The sequence below is a fragment of the Lepidochelys olivacea genome, assembly GCF_965140295.1.
Source record: "Lepidochelys olivacea isolate rLepOli2 genome assembly, chromosome: 4".
Lineage (NCBI taxonomy): Eukaryota > Metazoa > Chordata > Testudines > Cheloniidae > Lepidochelys > Lepidochelys olivacea.
Genome location: NC_140414.1, coordinates 60119793 through 60142006, shown reverse-complemented (window position 1 = coordinate 60142006; position 22214 = coordinate 60119793). Strand labels below are relative to the sequence as shown.

Here is a 22214-nt window from a genome sequence, read left to right as displayed (position 1 = left end):
CAAAAAGTACTTTTGTAAAGAAGACATCCTGAGTGTCAATTAAGCCAAAAACAAGCTCTCTCAGTTTTCAGTGCTTTTTTTAGCACCATTCTCCTAGCCACTCTCCTGGTTTTGTTTTTCCCCAAGTTATTTTTGCTCTCTCTTAACACACATGTCAAGTATTGTCGAATCCCAGGGTTTGGCTACACTTGCACGTTATACCGCAATAAAGCCTCCCAGAGCACTCTACCTTACTCCCCATCCACACTGGCAAGGCACGTAGAGCGCTCTGACTCCCTGGCTGGAGCGCTCCTGGTACTCCACCTCCCCGAGAGGATTAACAGCTGTTGCACATTGGCTGAGACGCTCCAGTGTAAAGGGGGAGTAACATTATTACGCACTGATTGACCTCCGGAAACTCCCCATAATCCTTTTAACTGAAGCACCCTCTCTTGTTTTGTTGTGAACTCCGGACCTGGAAGTGCCGTTTCAAAGCTCCGTTTCGGGGGCTGCTTATCAAAAAACAAACACAGCTACCGTTTGCTTTGAATGAGTGAGAGGCAGGCAGGGGGGCTCCGTTTGGAGTGCCAACAGCTAATGTTTGCTTGAAGAGAGAGGCGGCGCTGGAGGGTTGGGGTCCGTTTTGGCGAGCGGCTGCTTATCTCGTCTATGAGAAAAAAAGAAACCGCTGCCGTTTGCTTTCAGTGAGTGAGAGAGAGGCGGGGGAGGGCGAAGGGTCTGTACTTACAAGACAGTGTGATGACACACTCTCAGGACCCCAAAAACCCACTCTCTCTCCCCCCACGCTCCCTGTCACTCTACTCCCCCCCCCATTTGAAAAGTATGTTGCAGCGACTTGAATGCTGGGATAGCTGCCCATAATGCACCGCTCCCAATGCTGCTGCAAGTGTGGCCAGGACAGTGCGCTGGCAGCTGTCAGTGTGAACAGACTGCCGCGCTTTCCCTACTCAGCTGTACAAAGGCGGGTTTAACTCACAGTGCTCTACATCTGTAAGTGTAGCCAAGGCCTCAGTACTATGCTAATGAAATTAATACACTGAAAGAAAATCGAAACATTGAGCCATATTAATTCATGGTGCAACTGCACTTGACTGGGGTTACACTAGGGATGAATTTGACCAAATGTATTATGGAGGCAGTGTTGAATTTTACACTAAATCCTTCCTTTTCACTTTTTATTTTTTTGTATTTAAGGACATATTCTAAGTGAGTATAAATCAGCATAGCTTCGTTGAAGTCAATAAAGCTATGCTGTTTTACACCCGCTCAGGATCTGTTTGTTAGACTCCAAATTTGGCACAATAACTCTTCACAAAAACCCTCAACTTTCCATGTATTTTCTTAAAAAGTATTTACAAACTTTTTTCCAGAGGAATTTTTAATACCCCCTTTATGAAATGCTGCCTGAGAGTCTTCAGTTTTTCTGTGATTGCAGTCTAGCTAAATAACAACAGTCCCCACAAACTGCAGACTTCACAAACACAAGTCACTTTTGAACTTTTACAATTAAACACATAGGAAAATAACTCTAATTTGTTATAACCTAACTGGTCTTCTGAATGAGTAGCCCGTGTAACTGTAAAATTCTGTCAACTTCAGTTTCCTCATGCAGCCAGGCTCCCTCCCTGACTCATCGGCTCATCTCCTACGTAATCTCTCATACACAATCTCTGCTGCTCCTAAATGTGAGGAGTCAGGAAAACAGGCTGGCCAGAAGCCTCAGCCCATAAGCCTCCTTGCTTCATAACCCCAGTCTCTATTCCACAGCTTCACTACTGAGCCAGAATTGGCTTGTTGGGTGTTTAGTTGGCTGCTTTCAAAGTCTACAGGTTGCTGGTAGAGACAGCCAGCTGGTCAGCTCATGAGCCTGCTGTTCAGAATCCCCTCCTCAGACCCTAACTGCTGGCCAATGTTAGGATCACCAGCAGAAGTCCCACTCTCTCATAAACCACCTAGGAATCATTGGAAGAGCAGCAGCTCTTCTGTCTGATGAACCACAAACCCAGATTGTGTGTCTGCCCTTGAAGCGATGCAAATTGGGTTTGTCAGCACAAGTTGGTTGAAACCCTCCCCTTTGTCGGATCCCTGTTGCTGTGTTATCACTGCCTGCCATCATGACCGGTATTTCCTCATTGTTTGCTTGTACTGTCTGTCTGTATCCATCTGTTGTCCCTTGTCTTATACTTATATTGTAGGCTCTTTGGGGCAGGAACCTTCTTTTTGTTCTCTGTCTGTGCAGTGCATGTATCTGGTTCATGACTAGGGCTCTTAGGTGCTATGGCAATATAAATAAATAATAATATGGCTGAAAAGACCAGACAGCTTGTTTTTTTAAAGTAGCAATAACAAATTATGGCTTTGATTCCGTCGTCCATTTTATCCATTTGTCGCCACTCAAGTTGCAATCTTTGAAGAATTATCCTTGCACAGGGGAGTTCTGTGCTGGTGTAAAACTTGTGAAGGCAGCATAACCACTTCCTGCTCGAGCTGCCTCTGGTGTGGGGAGCCGGTGGGGAGGGGGGCATCAAACCTTGTAACAGTGTGGTCTAGCAGTTCCTCAGCTGCTCTAACTTGCACTGGGGTCAGGTGGCAGAGGATTGGGAAGCCACAACTAATTCCCTGATGGCACCACCGGCCTGTGACAAGAGGAGCTCTGGAGCAGAAGAGAATCCTTTGCTTTTTTTATGATGGTCGTATGTCAGTAAAATATGTTAATCTCCTGGAGGTGTAGTTAAATTTGTGCATTTGAGTGCGATTGAATGTGCACATTATGAGGTGAGGTAGCAGGGCCAGATTTAGGGGCAGGCAACCCAGGCAACTGCCTGGGGCGCCAGGCTCAGGGAGTTGTTTTTGTTGTTAACGACAAGGAAAAATAGAACGTTTGAATTAATATGTTTCAGGTACTCTGTATGTGGATTCATTTTTCACTAACCTCCTAGAATGTTCTGTACCTTTGTAGAATCTCACGGAAACTTCCAGACTTTATGAGAACTACATTTTCCTCGAACCTCCTAGAATGTTGTCAGCCATGCCCTCGTGGGTATATAGGGGGCAGGGCATCACCAGCCAGTCAGTGAGATGTAAGAATAATGTGAAGTGAGAGCGCAACTGCGATATTGTGAACCTTGTTTTATTGTGCAATTGTGAAAGTGTACTTATGTTTTAAGACTTGAAGAGTATTAGTAGCAATTAATAAAGGACATATTTAATGAAACACCAGAGATTCCTGTCAAACTCCTATCAACGCAACAATGTAACTCTCCCTAATAATGTCTGCTTTGCTCTCCCTAATAATGTCTGTTTTCCCCCATAGAAAATAAAAGATGCCCATGAAGAAGCCTTCAGGAGCTCAGTATAGGAAGCGAAAAGCTCAATTGCAATCTAATTTGCAACAAGGGGCAAATTTGATAGGAAAATATCTGATACAGAACAACATAGACCGGGCTTTAGGTAGTACCAATCGTCCCAGTGCAGAAGAAATTGAGGAGTGAAGTGTAAAATTATGGAAGTTCTATTACTAAGGAATTAGCAGATTTACCTGAAGATAAGGAATGGAAATCTGAGGAAAGTGGTGGAGAATCATCCAGTTTTCCTGGAGAGGTAAATGAGAATGATAAAGAATGATAAGCTATTACCGGCAGGACAGTGGGGTGGGAGGAGGTATTGTTTCATGGTCTCTGTGTGTATATAATGTCTTCTGCCGTTTCCACGGTATGCATCCGATGAAGTGAGCTGTAGCTCACGAAAGCTCATGCTCAAATAAATTGGTTAGTCTCTAAGGTGCCACAAGTACTCCTTTTCTTTTTATAAAGAAGAATGTGGCTCATATGAGAAGGAGAGAAACGATAAACAAGAATCAGCCTTGCATGATGACAGAAACAGCAGTGAGAAAAATTGCACACCAGAAATCAATATATTAGATCCTGCTTTATGGCTAGTGATCCTTAATTCTGCTGATATTATTGTACAATTTTGAATGGACCGGGGAAAATTGAGGCTATAACATTTCCAGTAAATGAGCAGACTGTAAAAGAGTGCTCATGAAAGGTGAGAAACTGAATCAGCATTGGCTGGTTTACTCAAAATCAACTGACAAAGTGTTCTGTTTTTGTTGCAAAATATTTCATAAGAATGCCAAATCATTATTTGCGCTTTCTGGGTACAATCACTGGCATAACTTAGCCGATGCCCTGAATCTACATGAAAAGTTATCCCGCCATTTTACAGCCTGCTTCAAATGGATGGAGGTAGAGTCCAGGCTCAAGCTAAATAAATGCATAGACACAGAAAAACAGCACATTATTAATGTAGAAAAACAGCTTTAGAGGAACGTGCTCAAGCGTCTGATCTCAATTATCCTCTTCCTTGCAAAGAATAATTTAGCTTTCCGGGGCTCATTGGATAAGTTGTTCACTGAACATAATGGTAATTTCCTTAGTTTGGTAGAGCTCCTTAGAAAATATGTCATACGTGAGCACCTACATCGAGTAGTTGGTAAAGAAGCTATGGACCATTACTAAATCAAAACAAATTGGTTGATCTTATGGCAAGGAAGGTGCTTGATAACATATTAATGTGGCTTGGCAAAACAAAGTACTATCCTGTAATAATGGACTGCACTCCCGACATTAGTCACAGTGAAAAGATGTCATTTTACAGTAAGATTTGTTGACAACAAGAATGGCTGTATCCAAGTAAAGGAACACTTTATCTGTTTCCGGTTTGTCGGCATAACAGAACTGTTGATGAATATTTTGAATGAGAATAAAATAAAGTTTCAGGACTGCCACAGCCAAAGCTACAACAATGGCATGTGCACATAGGAAAGAAACAGTGGCATCCAGGCAAGGATTCTTGCACTGAATCCAAGAGTTTTCTTCGTGCCTTGTGGCTGCCATTCCTCAACCTGGTTATGTCAGATGCAGCGTCATCATCTTTAGATTCAGTATCTCTTTTCGGAGTACTGCAAAGGATATACATCCTGGTTTTAGCATCAACTATTATGTGGAAGGTCCTCACAGACAGTGTTACAAATCTGTCTGTGAAGCCACTAAGTGACTTGGGAGTCGCCATGACAGTGTAAGGCCAGTGAGGTACCAAGTGACTGAGGTTGACGATGCCCTGATGGAACTGGTGCAATCAAGTAAAGCTAAGGCTGGAATCCGACAAGGAGCAAAGCCTGGCAAACCAGATCACTGGCTTCAAATTTCTGATCTCAATTGTGGTTTGGCATGATATCCTGTTCCAAGTAAACATTGTAAGCAAGGCATTACAAACTCCGTCAATGGACATTGCAACTGCTACTACTTTGATGAGAAGCTGCCTTGATTTCATTGTGGCCTACAGAGACAACGGATTTGAAGATGCCATCACTGCTGCCAAAGAAATGGCGGAAAACATAGGAGTTGAGCCTGTCTTCAAGGAAACTCATATTCATCAGAAGAAGAGACGTTTCCGAAGGCAGAGGTGAGGTGCTAGGAATTGCAGAAGAAAAAAATCAAGAGGGAATATTTTTGCTCACTCGTTGATGCGGCTCGAGTATCCGTTGACGAAGGTTTGGACAAATGAAGCACCATGAAAAGATCTGTTTTTTTTTATATTACTTTAGTAAGCTGCCGGCAGACAGGAAAACACTTGAACAATTATACAGACCTTCACTGGATGCTGACACATGTTTGGACGTCAATGAATGTTCGGAAGTTAATGATAAAGACCTCTATGTCTAAATGGACAACATCCTTCACATTTTGCAATATGTGAAGCACTCTCCACTACAAGTTCTCCAATTCATTCATGATGCAGAGCTGAAGAACACTTTTTTCTCCCTAATGTGTGGATAGCTTTGAGGATTCTGTCATGCTACTGGTCACAGTTGCAAGCGATGAGCGCAACTTTTTGAAGCTCAGGCTCATTAAAACATATCTTCAATGGATCGATGGCCAATGAGAGCCTGACATCACTTGTTATTTTATCACTTGAAAATGCCATTAGCCACTCTTTGGATCTCTCTGTGCTTCAGCTCGCGAAGGCAAAGGCGAGAAAAGCTACCTTTTGAATTGAAAGGCTAGGGTAACATTCTAAGGCTGTCACCTACTGTAACACTATTTAATACTGGTCTACCCAATGTGAGTGCACAGTTCAATTTCTTGATGTTAGTCCATTTCACTTATTCTTAAAATTAGAAAGTTTCTATAAGCTTTGAGGAAACAATTTTTTTATTTTGTTTATATATGGCATGAATAAATACAGATTTACAGATCTTAGTGTGCAAATTTACCTTCTTCTATGACAGGGATAAATCATGCATGCAAATTGTGCATCAAAGTCATGAAATGGGCTCCAAATGCAATAAAAAATAAGGTATTCAAAAGTTTAACAAATGAAGGGGGGGGGCGAAGACATTCCTTGCTTGCGGCGCCATTTGGTCTAGGGCCAGCCCTGTGAGGGAGGTTGTATGGAAAGAGAATAGAAGTCTGTTGCAGAGGTGAAGAGTCTGTGAGAACTTGTAGGTGTTGTGGTGTTTGAGTGGTAAGACAAAAGGATGAGATTGCTATGGATGTTATCTTCCCTCGGCTGGGGAGTTTCTTGATTTCTTCAATAGCATTGATGGGAAATGAGCTTGAACAACTTTAACTGTAAATTAACAGGGATTTTTATGTGGGAATTTACAAAATGTCACAGTAACTAAATCAAAGCCTGAAGCGTGCATTGCTGAAAAATGGTGTGTGCCTGTACCTCTCATGCTCTTTTATTCAGCGGTGATGACAGAGGTACAGGGCATTTCCTGGGGATTAGTGACCATCTGCTTTGGGTCACCAGCTCCTCCATTTAGTCGTTAATCCTCAAGATACGCATTGTGCCAAGGTCACTGTTGCTTTAATAGGTGAACATATGCAAAAACACTTCTTTTTCTTCTGTTTTTGGTGTCTGTATTGTGGCTCTTTCCATGTACTAGCTGATTCTAAAGAGAGAATGTAGGTATCTTCATACCATAACAATATAAACTTCTCAGTGAACTATGCTTTTCTTTCTTCATGAATAACATTAGCAACATTAAGTGGAACAAAAATGGTTCCTACATTTGGCAAAATATTTATGTAACATGACAATAAGAATATTTAGACAGTGTTTTGGTTTTGATCAGTAAGAATGAATATGTACACCCGCCTTTTGATATTGTTTATTACGGGTGAGTTTTAGAATCCTCCTTAGCTCATGAAACCAGCAAATGCACGCTGATGTCTTCTGTCCCATATCTCTCCTGTCACACTAGCAACAAGATTGCTATATTCACATGGGAGAAAAAATGCTTTATTTAAGTGTCCATGTTAATCATGGGTGGTAAGCCGAATGTGAGTTATGCAGGTATTTCCCAACAAAGCTTTTACCAGACTACCATGGATGTTGGAGATAAAGTATTTCAGAAATATTTTGAGTTTTAAAAATACATTTTCATTCCTGTTTTCATCTCTCTGTACCTGAAAAACCAGGCTGCCTTAATAATGCTAATGCTCTAGCAGCGTAAAGCGCCTATAAAAACAACAGCTCTCCCCACTGGCAAATATCAGTAACATAAAGGGCGACTACCAAAGGCAGTTTTTCACATGGATATCCCAATTGTCTCTGTGATATTTCTATTGTATCTATACATGTGTGTTCCTGAGTGTGTACATATGAACATATGTGATAGATTGCAGAGCCACATCATAAATTGCATTTCTAATGACTGACTGATGCAAATATGTCTGGTGTGTGGGGAATGTTGCTGCTGAAGAAATTCCAGAGAGTATTCTAACCCACCCAGACACGGTGGACACAAGTTTCTTCCCATGAAGAGTGCATGACCAACAACTTAGTTTGCTTTCTCTTTCTCCATTCATAATGTACAAGTTTTAAAGGCCTAGGGAAGTTAGCACAAGTTCCTCATCCCATCACTAACCTCTGTTTTCCGCAGTTAGTTCAGGCGTGTGGAGAATACTCTGTTTGCTCTTTTTTGTGATTTGAAGGGGGTGAGTGCTTTAGAATGCAAACACTGACTTCAAAGAAGTCAGTATTCATGATTGGAAACAGATGTAGTCAGACATGTAGTTGCACTCTCTCTCCTCTATGTGTCTGTGTAGTGTCATAATTTGCAAATTGTACTCTTAAATTGAAACCTCTCTTTTGGTTGTAGATGCTAAGAAATTAGAAATGTTCCAGTTTATCCTAGACTGGATTAAGTGCTTGAAAACTTGTGTAGTCTGTTCGCATAACTGTCACCTGTAGGAGTGTGTTTATCCCTCAACGAGTCAAAAGATTCTTTTTTAAAAGTTGTCTTTTTCTTTAAAAATCTGGCTCTGAATCACACTCACACTTCATTTGTTTCCAATCCTCCACTTCCAGGCTAAAGTAGCATTGGCAATTTGGGGCACCTAGTGCTTTTTTTTAAAAGAAATAACCCAACCCTGACAACAGTTGATTAGATAAGTAGAGAAAAAGGAAGAAAGGCTGAATCAAATAGCAACCAAGAACAACTTTGATTGTTGGCCATTAATCACACTGAACTTCACTTTGCACCAGAAATAATTATATGATTTATTGGGGTGTTTCTGAGGACAAAAAAATATCACCACCTCCACTGGCCATTGCACACCAGTCATAAAGATGCATGTGTGGATTATGTTTTCAGAGGTAATTTTTCAGACCACACATTGTGACTCCATGTCAGCCAGAGCGGTAAACAAACAGCTAAACTGAAAAGGTTGCGGATTGGTAAATAGCCCTAAGCTTCAGCAGTTAACAAAGGTGATATTCAGGATTTCTTTATTGATGGATGTTGAGTTTCCTAGGTGCCATTAAAATCTTTAGTTCAGGAGTACAATTGATTAGAAGCTGGAAATGTCAGATGGAATAAGAGGAAGAAATCATGTTAGGATTGATTATTATCTTTTACACTGATGGAGCTTCATAGATTTTTATTGGAGTTACTCCTGATTTAGAGTCCAATCCAACCCCGCTGCTGTCAACAGAAGTCCTTCAACTGATTTCAGTGGGAGTTAGATTAGGCCTTTACTGTTGCTGTAAAGGCATTTATCTTGCCTGGCACAATGGAGCCCTAATCTCAGTTGCAACCTCTAGGCACTGCCATAATACAAATAACAATATTAATGTGGTCTCCCATTGATGCTGGAAGGAAATTACATCTGGCTCCTGTTGGTTCGAATATAAGTTAGATGTGCAAATTCCCTAAGTATCCTTTCAAGAGTGTTTAGTATGATTTATCTTTGAGGTTTTTTAGCTTTAAATGACATTACATTCATAGTTCTCTCTTAGTCTCATCTATATAAAAGAAAACAGAGAATAATCTGAAATGTTATTGAAGTAAATGTTGTTAAATTATTTTCCTAAGAATAAGAAGGGACACTAATCACAACTCCTGATTATTCCTCTTGTGCAAAGTATTACTCACATAATAAAGAATGTCGTATCTCACTTTATTACTCAGTAGCCAAACATGTGGCATATGTGTAAATTCAGACTATATTCAATTTTTTGTGTGCAGATGGTATACATTGGCATAGCAAAAGCAGCATTAATGCAACGCCACATTCTGACCTAGCCATGGCTCCTTGAAAAGCCACCTTCCCAGACTTTTCCTATCAGGAGTAGGACTAATTTCTGCAAAGTAATGGCTAGCTCAGTTAGAGAGTCTGTACACTAAAACACACTGACCTCTGCCTTCTGGCCAGGCCTTCGGGTCTGTAGAGTGTGAATTTAGTGTGTATTGTGGGAGCTTGTGGGAAGGTACTCGGTTATTCCATGCTTGGGCACTTGTTTTCTCAAGTATACCTAGATGAGGAGAAAAGCTTCCTAATTTGCCCTGATGCCAAAGCAAATACATTTGAATGACAATCTCAGAGAATTCTAGCCCTGTCCTGGAATTCATGTGCTGTATCATGATGTCTGTTATTTCCATGAATCACAGGAGGAAATAAGCTAAAGGGCCAATGCTTCCGTTTGAACTGGGCTTGGATTTCACTGGAGAAAGAGTACTACATTGTAGACGAGGACTCCAAGTTCCTGGAGGTGACTCTCAAGCGCAGAGGATACCTAGGAGAGACATCTTTCATCAGTGAGTTACTTTGTAATTGTTCTAGATGTCATATGGGGAGAGCGGCAGCTTTGTTATGGAGCATCAGTAGCTACTGTTCAGCTGGTGCTGCTGTTTTTTACCAAGTCAACATCCAGGGACCACGGTAGTGACACCACAGTTGTTATTTATTGTTGGTACAGGGCTCTGTATGTGTGCAGTGTAGTTGTAGCCATCTCGGTCCAAAGATATTGGAGAGGCAAGGTGGGTGAGATAATATCTTTTATTGGACCAGTTTCTGTTGGTGAGAGAGACAAGCTTTCAAGCCACACACAGCTCTTCTTCTGGTCTGGGAAAGATGTTCTGAGCCTAAATAGCTAAATGCAAGGTGGAGCAGATTGCTTAGCATAAGTAGTTAGCATGTATTCTAAGGGACATTCAAGGAAGAGTGCCCCGTTAACACCGCTGCAGTCATATAAATCAGACACTGGATTTATGGCTTATTACAACAAACTGCAACCCACTAACCCCCTCTTTTAGTCCTGTGACTACAGAGATGTTAACGGGCCACTCTACCTTACAATATGTGCTAGCTATTTACGCTTCCTGTTCCAAATTGGGATGAAAAGTAGATATCTCTCACACACAAAAATATGAACCAAAAATCGGGGGGGAAAAGTCAGTTTTGTTGAAACTTTTTGTTTCAATTTTGAACATTTTTAATTTAATTTTTTTACTATAATTTGTTTACATTTCTAAATTTCAAACCAGCAAACCAGATTTGTTCATTATGAAAATGTGAAAATTGTTGATGTTTAGACAATTTCTAAACTTTTGTTTCAGCATTTTTGAAATTCCTCTAAACTGACTGAGCCTTTCCTGTGAAAAGTTTCCAGTTTTGACAAATCAGCATTTTTCAACAAAGAAAATCTTGTTGAAAAAGTCCCTAACCCGTTCTGCTCCTCAGCTTTCTGTACCAGGAGGCTGAAGCTCCTATGCAGGAGCAGTTTGTGAAGCAGCTGAAAAAATGAACCACTGAGCTAGAACAGGGGACTCAACGGGCTGACACCAGCGTAGATGATACTATTGTTGGCATAAAAGGCCCCTAATTAAAGCCAGGTGTCCTACCCATCAAATTTCACTGAGAGTTGGGAACCTAGTTGGGTTCTTTCGGGATCTTTGAAAATCCCACAGTGAATAAAATGAATTCCAAAGAAGAAGCGAAAACATATGACAGATAATGAAGATAATAATTGTTTGTTTCTTATACGTCAATTTACTTTTTGGTTTCTGGATCCTGGCTTTTGTCCCCCACATACCTGTTTATTTGTTTCAAAATAACCTCCAGACGAGCTACAAGAATGATCTGAGGTCTAGAAAACATGCCTTATAGCAACAGGAGCTTAGTTTGTTCAGTTTATCCAAGAGAAGGATAAGAGGTGATTTGATCTCAGTTTACAAGTACGTACATGGGGGAAGAGATTTTCGATGGTAGACTGCTCTTTAATTTAGCAAAAACAGGCATAATGATTGGAAGCTGAAGCTAGACAAATTCAGATAGAAGTAAGGTGTAAATCTGTAACAGGGAGTGTAATTAATCAGTGGAACAGCTTACTTAGGAATCTGGTGTATTTTCCGTTACTTGAAGTCTCTAAATCAAGACTGGATATCTTTGTAAAAGCTATGCTGTAGCTTAAATGAAGTTATGGGTTTGATGCAGAAGTTACTGGGTGAAATTCTCAGACCTGTATTCTGCAGGAGGATCAGACTAGATGACCATAAAGGTCCCTTCTGTTCTAAAAATCTATGAATAAATTATAATGATTTGTGTTGGCCTGATTGGTAACCTTTCTCACCAGCCTGTTATTACAACTGCCCACAACTGTAAGATGTGATGCAACAGCTAGTAGGTATTTTGACATTTTTAAATGAACTGGCAGAAAAAGGAGGAAAAAAACCCTCTTTACAAAGATTTGTTCTACAGTAAAACCATAATTTGTAATAGTGAGTATATGTATAATCCATCATCCTTCAGAAAGTCAGGCATTTACACTAGCTATTGGCAGCTAATCCTTCCTCCAGATTAGTGAATGCATGAAGTTTTCCACTCATTCAAATATGTAGAAATAGTAACTTTTCCTCTTTCCATGCATTCTTGTACAGGAGGGATTGATTTGACAAATAGGTTCCTATGCCTGTGGTCAGGAATGAGAGAGCTCTTTGCTTTAATCTAGAAAAAAGTCTAGGTCAAGAGGGCCAAAAACTCTTCCTTCTTTTTAAAGTAGTGTCCCTATGGATGTTCTGCTCTAGGTGTGCTTGCACTTCATGTGCCTCAGATCAAGGATTTTAAGTAGTAGTGTCCATTTGGCCCATTTGGTCTGAGTATTAAATCAAGCATTCCTAAATATTTCTCAAGTGTAAGAACTGGGAGTCCTAATTTGGGAATTATTTCACACTGCAGTTTTCAGGATATCAGATTCTTTCATAATCAGGTAAGGGATTCAACATGACAGGGGCTCATTATTCTCATCCCAGGGAAGTAGAGTGTTTCATAATTGCTAGTGTCAAACCATAATAAAAACAAGTCCACCTATTTGATTTGATGCTGTGTAGAAACCTTTAGACAGTAATGAACACCAAAACCCCATAGTGGGATATAGAGCCTTGCTTCATTAAACTCACAGTTGGAGTCTGTTAGTTTGCTCACGCTCTTTTGATTTACCTAACTGTAAAATTTCTACAGCTGGAGAATTAAAGTGCAAAAACCCTTTACATTTTAAATGAAATAACTCTTTCTCTGCAATACACATCTAGGTTGGTTTATGCTATATGTTTAAAATATGGTACCTTCTACTTTGTTACAAAATGTTTCTTATTAAAAACACTGTACTTCTGTAATGCTGTTGTCTGTGGATCTCAAAGTACTTTACAAACATTAATCAGTTTAAGCCTCATGACACCCCTAATAGGTAGTCGTCATTATGAGGACCATTTTACAGATGGGTAAACTGATGCAGAGAGGTTTCAAGTGATTTGAACAAAGTCAGACAGTAAGCTGGAAGCAAAGCCAGGAAGAGAATACAAGAATCTTGATCTTTCCACTAGACCCCAGTTCCTCAAGTCTTTAAGTACAGTTGTATGAAGCTAGAGCACTTGCACAGTCAGGAAAATGTGGGCTTCAGGAATGAGTTATTTCCTTGCTGGGGTGAAATGTGTTGACACATAAACAGGAAATACACATTTGAAGGATAGTAAATAGTAAAAGCAAAATGCATCTTACAACTCACAGATGTGGCATACTTCTCTTAGATTTCCAGCGTATGTTCAAGTTTTGAGACTATATCTCTCTGTATGTATTTCTCTCGCATACTGTAACAACTGCTTTGTCATTCTGGTTGTTTTAACTTCTCTCCTGAGTCACACATCTTTTATGAGTGTTCGCTAGAGCTGTCACAGCCCTAGCCATCTGTTTTAGGTATCACTCTAAACCTTCTTAGGGTTAAATCCTCTATCAGTACAATTCTGGCTTAGGCTAAATGGATCCATGTGCAATTTCAAAAGAAAACCTTCTTAGCTGGGGGGATATCGTCTCAATGGAAGTGATGGAAACCTGAGTGCGTACAACACTTTACTTGTTTTATTCCCAGTCTAGTTTTAAATTTTCTGTAGAAAGAACCCTACAGATTTAATGACCTAGTAGGGCTTGTCCATCTCTATATTGTGTGATTCCTGGAAAAGGGTCCAGTCACGTCATTCTCTCTGGCAAGTTGGTGGCTGCATGGGTAGGTCTACAAGAGTAAGGGTTATATAAATGGGGGAAATCCTGAGGGCTCTAATAGGGGAACAAATTACATCAATGGGAAAGAATTCCATATAACTTAAGCTAATACAAGCACAAAACCAATAAAAAGCAATTAGAGATATTACAATAAAGACGTTACTGTGATTATGTAGTGGCTAATTTGTGCTAGGCTGGGACCAAAAATTTTAAATGTGGACGGCTGTGTTGTGCCTGCAATGAATATGTGTGCATCCATTTAATAGGAAAAATGTGCATTTATGTGCACAAGTAACTGCTCAATTATGCAATTAGTTCATGTAGATTTTTTTCATGCCTCATCAGGCACATGTAACATTTTCTGTAGGTCCAACTTGAGAGCCTAACCTAGAAAACACTTAAACATGAGAGAAATTTTGCAGTGTGAGCGTAGTGCTCACACTGTGCTCAATTCAAATCTATAGTTGCCAAGAAACCGTACACTGAAGTAGTTGTACATGCTAATATAGGTTTTAGGTACACACTGGATAAATTAGTGGAATTATTCATAAGTGTTTGCAGGGTCAGGTCCTGAGTACCACATTTAAAATGTGCCCCATAATACATTTTTCAGCCATGTATGGTCTATCTTACAAACACTTTTTTTTCCTAAAGATCTGTAATTGGCAGACACTTGTTAAAAAAACACAATCTTGTCTTATTCAATTGATTCAGTACACAAACATAAACTTTTGGGAAATCAGTAGTTTTTCCAATTTTTACTCAGGTATTGGGACTAAAGATGGAACAGCAAAAAAGGATAAAGATTTCAAAGGGAAAGCTCAGAGACAAGTCCAGTTTAATCCAGGACAGACCATGGCTACCTGGCGAGTGAGGATAACCATAGATGATGAATATGAAGCATCTGAAACTTTCCAGATCATTTTGTCTGATCCTATCATGGCTGCCCTTGAGTTTCCAGAAATAGCGACAGTTGAAATTGTGGATCCTGGTGACGGTATGTGGCATTTACTGCTCCCCTTCTTTCATTCCGTAACACAAAATTCATGATCCTGAGAAGTGTGGATCACCCTATGATGGGTTGGACACCCCCCCACCCCACCCCACCCCACCCCCGGGATGCCACCTGATGTACTAGGGTTTAACTGAGCCTCTCCTGCTCCACCAGCCTAGATTCCCTCTTCCTGTTTTGCTGAATTAGGCTCTCTGGCCTCTTGCAGCACACACACAGGTAGGGCCATACCCAGCTGCAGACACAGACTGAAGTCAGCTGTGTGTGAGAGGACTCACCCAGTACTCACGTCCACACCCATTTTGGGAGATAAACCCAAAATAATAATGTCTTGCACTATATAAAAAAATCTGCACAGCACAAGCTCATAACATTCACCCTCTTCCTCAATGTGAAAAGAGATATGCGCGACTTCTTGCTTCCCCCCGCCAGTTAGAAATTACATAAACTGGGTTTAATAATAAACAAAACAAATTTTAGTAACTATAAAAGGCAGATTTTAAGTGGCTAAAGGGATAGCAAACAGAACAAAGCAGATTACTAAGCAAATGAAACAAAACACGCAAACTAAGCTTGATTCACTAAAGAAATTGGCTACAAATAGTAGTTCCTTACCCTAAATGTTGTCTCCGGCAGATTACAGAGATTCTTGAAAGCCAGCTGCACAGGCCTGCAGCTTAAAACTTCAGGTATTATTACTCACAGGTTAGACAGCCTTCCAGCCTGGGCTCAACTCTTCTCCCCCCAGTTCAGTTCTTGTTTCCAGGTGTTTCCCATTGTCTCTTTGGGTGGGGAGGCAGAGGAGAACCATGATGATGTCACTCCCCTGCCTTATATAACTTTTGTGTATGGTGGGAACCCTTTGTCTTCTGGTGGAAAAACACTGGCATTCCAAGGTGGGGTCCAGTACTAGGTGACTCAGTAACATGTCTCTGCAGGGCCCTAGCAGCCATTACTCGCAGGCTGTTTGGAGTGTCCACAGGAAGACTAAGCTGTTTCACAGTCCATTGTCGTTGCTAATGGGCAATCAGCCCTATCTGGCTTTTCCATTGTTGTACCTGAAGGGCTAGTTGTGGGTGACACCCAAAGTAGCACATTTGAAATACAGATACATGGTCAATATTCCTAACTTCAGATACAGAAATGATACAGGCATACACATTGTATAATCACATTCAGGAAATCATAACCTTTCCAATGATATCTCACATGAGCCATCTTGCATAAATTATATCTCTGTTATGTCATATCCATATCATAAGCATATTTTCATAAAGAACATGGAGTGTAACATCACACACCCACAGCTCCCATGGCAGTCCCTGGGCTGAGTCCTGGGGTCTTGATTCAGTTGTTGTGTTGAATCCTGTTTCAGGTCAAACTCCCATTGGTTTGAATAGAGCTACACATAAATATACAAAGATTTAGCGCAGCAGATTAAATCTCTCTATTGACCGAATTCATCAATGACATCAGCATTGTACTATACTCTGTCTCTTACACTTTTTGTTTTCCAGAATCTATAGTGTACATTCCCTGGCTGGAGTACGGAGTAGAGGAAGATATTGGTGAGCTGTTAATCCCTGTTAGGAGATCTGGAGATATCAGCCAAGAACTAATGGTCATTTGTTGCACATATCAAGGTATGTTACCTACTAAGATAACAAAGATATACAATGTTGTGCCAGCCCTTACATGGAGTAATAGAGACACTTCATTAATATGAATTTACATATCTGTTATGCAATATGCGGCCAGTCCAATGCCTCTTGAAATCAAATGGAAAGGATCCCATTGATTTCAATAAGCTTTGGATCTGATCTTATTTTTGGTTGCAAGTTATCTATTATTTTTCATTTATCAAGTGCCCATCTTAGGGATAGTTTTCAAAAAGTCTTGTATACGCTTTCTAAGCAAGATGCTATTGTTATCATCTCTCTGATGCCTTCAGTCTGCCCAATTTCAAAAATTGTGCTTTAATTACTAATAAAATTAAATGCAGAATCTAATACTACAGTATAGAGGAAAATAAGCGATTACTCTACAGCTAACATGTATTTTGTTTTTGTCTATATTTCTGAAATTCTCGTTGCCACTAGAGTACTATTTCATCTTTCAAGCAGTGGTTTAGCTGTCCATCTTCCAAGGCGAAATTGCATGGATTCTGTGGCCTGCAAACTCTGGTCCACATGCTTAATTTTATGTACCATGAGTACTACCATTGATATCGGTGGAACTCTTTAGTGTGTAAATGTAAGCAAATTTGCAGGAATGGGATCCACGTGGCTTAAATACACAAAATTGTAACTAGGGTCACTCATGATAAACTATTTTATGTGTGCTGAAAATGGACTGTGTTTGTGTAGCTTGTGACCATGTTCAGATCAAAAGTTTCTACAATCCGTCTACTTCAGAAATTAATTTACAAGATATATAAACCCAGAAATGTATGCTAAATGCCCCATTGACAATGCCACAGGCTGGGCAATACAGAACTGAAATTCACTGTAGTTTACATTTTAAAATATTCTTTTCAGTGATTGTAGAATCCTCTGGTGCTCTCTGCTTCGCTAAGGACATTCAGGAGTGCATAATTTGGTAGCATTGCTGACACAATTAACTGAAAGATCAGGGCCATAGGGGCTATCTCGGTGTAGGCAGACCGCTATTCCTGCATGGAGCCCTATTTGGTTTTGGTGGGACTGTGTAGGTAAAGGGATCCACCCACCCACAGTAATTTGTAGGATATGGGCCTTAGCTTGCATTTTTCATTTTAACTTGGGAGTTCATCTGTAAGATAGTTGAGTGAACATTCATAAACAATACCTATAGTACAGGGATCTAAGGGGACCTTGACCTCAGAGTTATGCCCTTATTTCATGTGTATCACGTCATAATAGCTATAGTCTCATAGAATGAGAGAATGTAAATATGTTTGTGGTTTCAGCTTAGCCCTTCAAAGAAATCTGCTGGAGTCTTAAAAACTGCACCTTACCAAATACAGGTGACTGTGTGGTAAACCACACAACGTATCTCTTACTAAACACAAAAACCTACATTAAATTAACATTCTTCAGGTTCTAAAGTCAAGCAGTCAAAAGATAGGAAATGCCAGAATTAAGGTTTCCTGTGTAACCATAATTCAGCCCATTTGTGTGTATATGTTATGATACAATCTTTAATTACATCACCATGTATTATTTTTTTCACTGGGCCCCTGCTTCACTCAGTGCATAGGATGGACCTGCTTTGGGGATGAATCAGGATTGTGTAGTGAAAGAGACTATTGTCTGTAGTTTGTCAAAGTTATAAACAACTGAAAATAGATTCTTATAATGGGACATACGTTGGACAACCTTAATAATAGACTGTGCTACCAACCCCTCCTATGATAAAGGATACCTTCTTACACAGATTATACAGACCTTAGTGGGAGAGGTTGTGAACAGCATATATAAAGAGAGTTGTTGGGGTTTTTCACTTTTAGGAAACACTTTCTGATTTCTGCAGAGGCACATGCTGAAAGATTTATAGATCCAGTAAGGCAAGTTGGTTTGTGTTTGTGAAGCATGTCAGCTGTTGGGAAGGAGGAGCCTGTTGAAGTTTCAGATGTTAAGTATGTCAGCCCAGCTGTGGGGTCTCATGACAAGATGCAAATATTACATTGGCCTATAGCCGTGTTACAGAGATTAGATTGCTTTAGCTTCACTAACTTTTGCCATGGAGCTTTTTCAGTGCCTGCAGCAGAGCCAGTCCTGTGGCAAGTAAAATGCGTGAAGCTGTCTGACTGTGCCACCTGATTGGCTGCTGGAGTCTAGAGGCTGATACTTAAGCTCAGTAGCAGCAGCAGGCCAGTGGCTGCTCAACACATTCCTTGCCTGCAGCTTCATTTGGTCCTGTCCCTGCTTCCATTGCCTCTAGCCTTGCTCCTATGCCCCAGCCCCAGCCTATATATGCTCCTGCTCCAGCCCCCAGCTCCTTCCTGACCTCTGACTCCCAGCTCAGACCCTCGGCTCCACCCTCTAACTGCAACGCCTTTGGCACAGGCTTTGGTCTTTGACTCCCAACTATCATGTTTGGCTTTGCTCCTGGACCTGCCCCATCTGGATTCAACTCTTAACTGGTAGGCAGCACTGTTGCTCCAAGGATTAGGCAGGACTGTCCACGCTTCAGTCACTGACACATTTTCACATGCAGATATGGTGATTCATATTTACTGCATAGGTGTAGTTCTCGCAACTCCTCTTTATATTGGAAAATGCAATATTCTTTTAGTGACTCAATGTATGTAGACTACATGAAAGAGGGAGATCAGAACTGTTTTATCCAAGCTTGTACAATCTGTCAGCCTGATCCTGGAAGATACCCAGCAACTTTGCTCCTAGCAGAGTTAAGGACACTCTGCACCTCAGAGGATCAGATCCAGTGTTGCACACTATTACTTTACAATAATATGGCTTCTGGGAGCCATGTTGCATTGGAGAGGCAGAAGACAAACACAAACTAGGATTCCACAAGACTGGGGGTTTCCTTCTCCATGGATCCAGGGAATCTGGGATTCAGACAACATACTTCTATCCTCCATGAACCCCCAAATTTCTTTCACTCAAGGGGAAAAGCTTCTGTGAGGAGAACCTTACTAAGTGTTTTGGCCCCCCTAAGCCTCTCATGGGTTTTCCGTGTGAGGGAAAGATGCAGTTTGGCCCTTTATTTGATTACTGGAGTGAGAATTTTCTCTTCTGCAGTGTGGAAGGACAAAAACTGACAAATTTTACCCCTGCATGTTGTGCTAAGCATATGAAGGAAGCTAATTGAACACCATGAGTTTGGATGGACGCTGAAAAGAAAATGAAATCACTGTCCCGGTGACCTCAGCTAGATGGTCAAAAAGCAAAGGCATATGATGTGTTGAGGAGAAATTATTTCATGATCTGGAGAGTTATTCTCAGTGTTAGTAAGACATTTATAGGCAGTATATGCCACACAGATTGTATCTGTTTGTCTAAATCTTTGTGGGGTAGGGGTTCCCCCAGTTGTCAGACACATACTTTTATGCTGTTTCTTTTATTGAAAAAAAATCAGCCACTACCTTTGTATAAATTTCTTTCTTTACACATTTGCTTTTTTTAAAGATAAACAGTTTTTCATTGATGGAGAAGCTCTTTATCATTGGATCAGCTTCCTAATGAAGGGAGAAAGTAGTTTTACCTCCATGAAGGGGAAGAATACATCAGTTTGCAGGGGAGAAGCCAATGACATGGACCCTTTCCACAGAATATAGTAAAACCTCTATTCCTCACCACTGTTAATGTCTCAAACATCCTGAGAAGTTATGGTTGGTTAATAAGACTCAGTCAGAGGCAGGCAGCATTTTGGAAGCTTCTTTAAAAAAGAAAAGAAAGAATGAGATAGATTCAGGCAGCTTGCTCAAATATATATACAGGGGCCAGATAGTTGATTGATTGGAGAACGGTGTCATAATCCCTTCATTACACTCAGATAGGCATTTTCCTTTCTCCTGTCCTAGTGAAGCAGAGGGATAATCAAAACTCTACCATGCCATTCAGCTTTTCTTTAGCAACAGCTTCACAGTAGATTTAGGTGAAGCAGAAATACAAACAACAAAACTTCTAGTTGAAAACATTTCACTATATATCCTTTGATGATGATATAGGTCCTGATTCAGCAAGGTACTTTAGAGTGTGCCTAATTTTAGGCACGAGTGGTCTCATTGACTTCAGTGACCTTGGACCATACTGCATGGCAATGGATTCCTAATCCTTTTTCTGTATATGAAACATCATCTAAAGTGATACTTTAATAGGAATTTATATTTCAAAATTGTCACACCAAAGGCATTGGTTTCCACTTTTCTTTTCTATAGGTAATGGACATAGAACATTCCACAAATTGTGTGTTTCTCAGTACTTCAAAACATAATACTTTTTAACTGAGTTGTTACCCTACTTCATTAGAGAGGGCATTTTATGAAGAGATGGGCCTGAGCTGCAAAGATCAGATCAAGATTTTGATTCAAACTTTCCCTAAATTCAGATCCAGATTTTTGTGGGGGTCATTACAGGTATATCTGCGCTGCAGCTGGGAATGTGCCTCCCAACCTGAGCAGACAGACTCTTGAGCTAACACACTAAAAATAGTCTGAGCTTTGCAGCACTAGCAGACACTCAGGTTAGCATCCTAGCTCACACTCACCCAATCCCCTGGGTCCGAGCTCGGGTGGCTAGCCTGAGCCTCTCCCAGTGCCAGAAAGGCCACTCTTCTATTTTTAGCATCCTAGCTCAAGCCAAGCTTGTGCGAGTCTGTCTCCTTGGGCAGGGAATCTTGTTCCCAGCTGCAATGTAGACATATCCTATAAGAGTAGATGACAGCTGCAGAATGCCGACCCAGATCCCAGCTTCCTAAAAAGTGCAGGGATTTCCAGCTGCAGCTTCCTGGAATTGTGCTCATTCCTAATTTGATGCTACATATGGAATTACTTTCATAAATAGAGGCAGAGTACTGAGAATTAGATTTGTAGCTGTAGCTCACGAAAGCTCATGCTCAAATAAATTGGTTAGTCTCTAAGGTGCCACAAGTCCTCCTTTTCTTTTATCACAGAACGGTTTTTTGTTTTTAAATCTTAAATTTTCCAACAGAATTTACCTACATAAACAATGCACTCAGGATGATGCTGAAATCTCTGGATCTGTCTGTCAGAGCTGATTATTGTTGAATTTACTATAAATTGAAAAAGGAAGATGACAGAGGAGGGCAAAATGCTGCCTATTGTAATATATACCAGATAACTATTTGATGATGAAAAATAAAATGTACTAGGGGACTAGATTTCATAAAGATAAGGCAATGACCATTAATAAATGAAACTAAGCTTAGATAGATGCTGGCATTTAGTCTGAGCAGTGAAATGTGGAGATTTTGATGAGACTCTTTTTCATGTGGAAAGAAGTCTTCTATCAGCTAATCATAGCCTGTGATATCAACATCCTGCATGCTCCCTGAGCAGAAAAAAGGAAGCTCATTCTCAGTTTTGTAGCCTTTTTTTCTTTTTAACTTCTAGTTCAGAAAGTCTGTTTAAAGTCTTCTCTTTCCATTTTGCTCCTTACCTTGGCTGTCATAGTCAGAAAGCCTCAGTGACTGGCATGAATCTTTAGAAAAGTCAAGGACTCAAAAGTCATTTGTTCCTTTACGAGAGATTTGCAAGGGTTTACTAGCATTTCCCCTTGCACCGCCCCCCCAGCACACTCTTTTGTGGTATGCTGGAGCACAGAAAATCTCACTGAGTGATTTAGGACTTTACATCCCTGTGGATTATCAACCTATCTGGCCTTAGCAAT

The 22214-nt window shown here is 40.5% G+C and overlaps 1 protein-coding gene across 3 annotated transcripts in view; it reads left to right on the top strand.

The window, feature by feature from the left end:
• FREM3 (FRAS1 related extracellular matrix 3) overlaps nucleotides 1-22214 on the top strand; it is a 142823-nt gene that overhangs the window by 45674 nt on the left and 74935 nt on the right. For all 3 annotated transcript variants that reach the window (XM_084627540.1, XM_084627539.1, XM_084627541.1), the window contains exons 3-5: nucleotides 9965-10111; nucleotides 14614-14844; nucleotides 16377-16502. In XM_084627540.1, the coding sequence (XP_084483666.1) occupies nucleotides 9965-10111; nucleotides 14614-14844; nucleotides 16377-16502 (504 nt within the window). The remainder of the gene's footprint in view (nucleotides 1-9964; nucleotides 10112-14613; nucleotides 14845-16376; nucleotides 16503-22214) is intronic.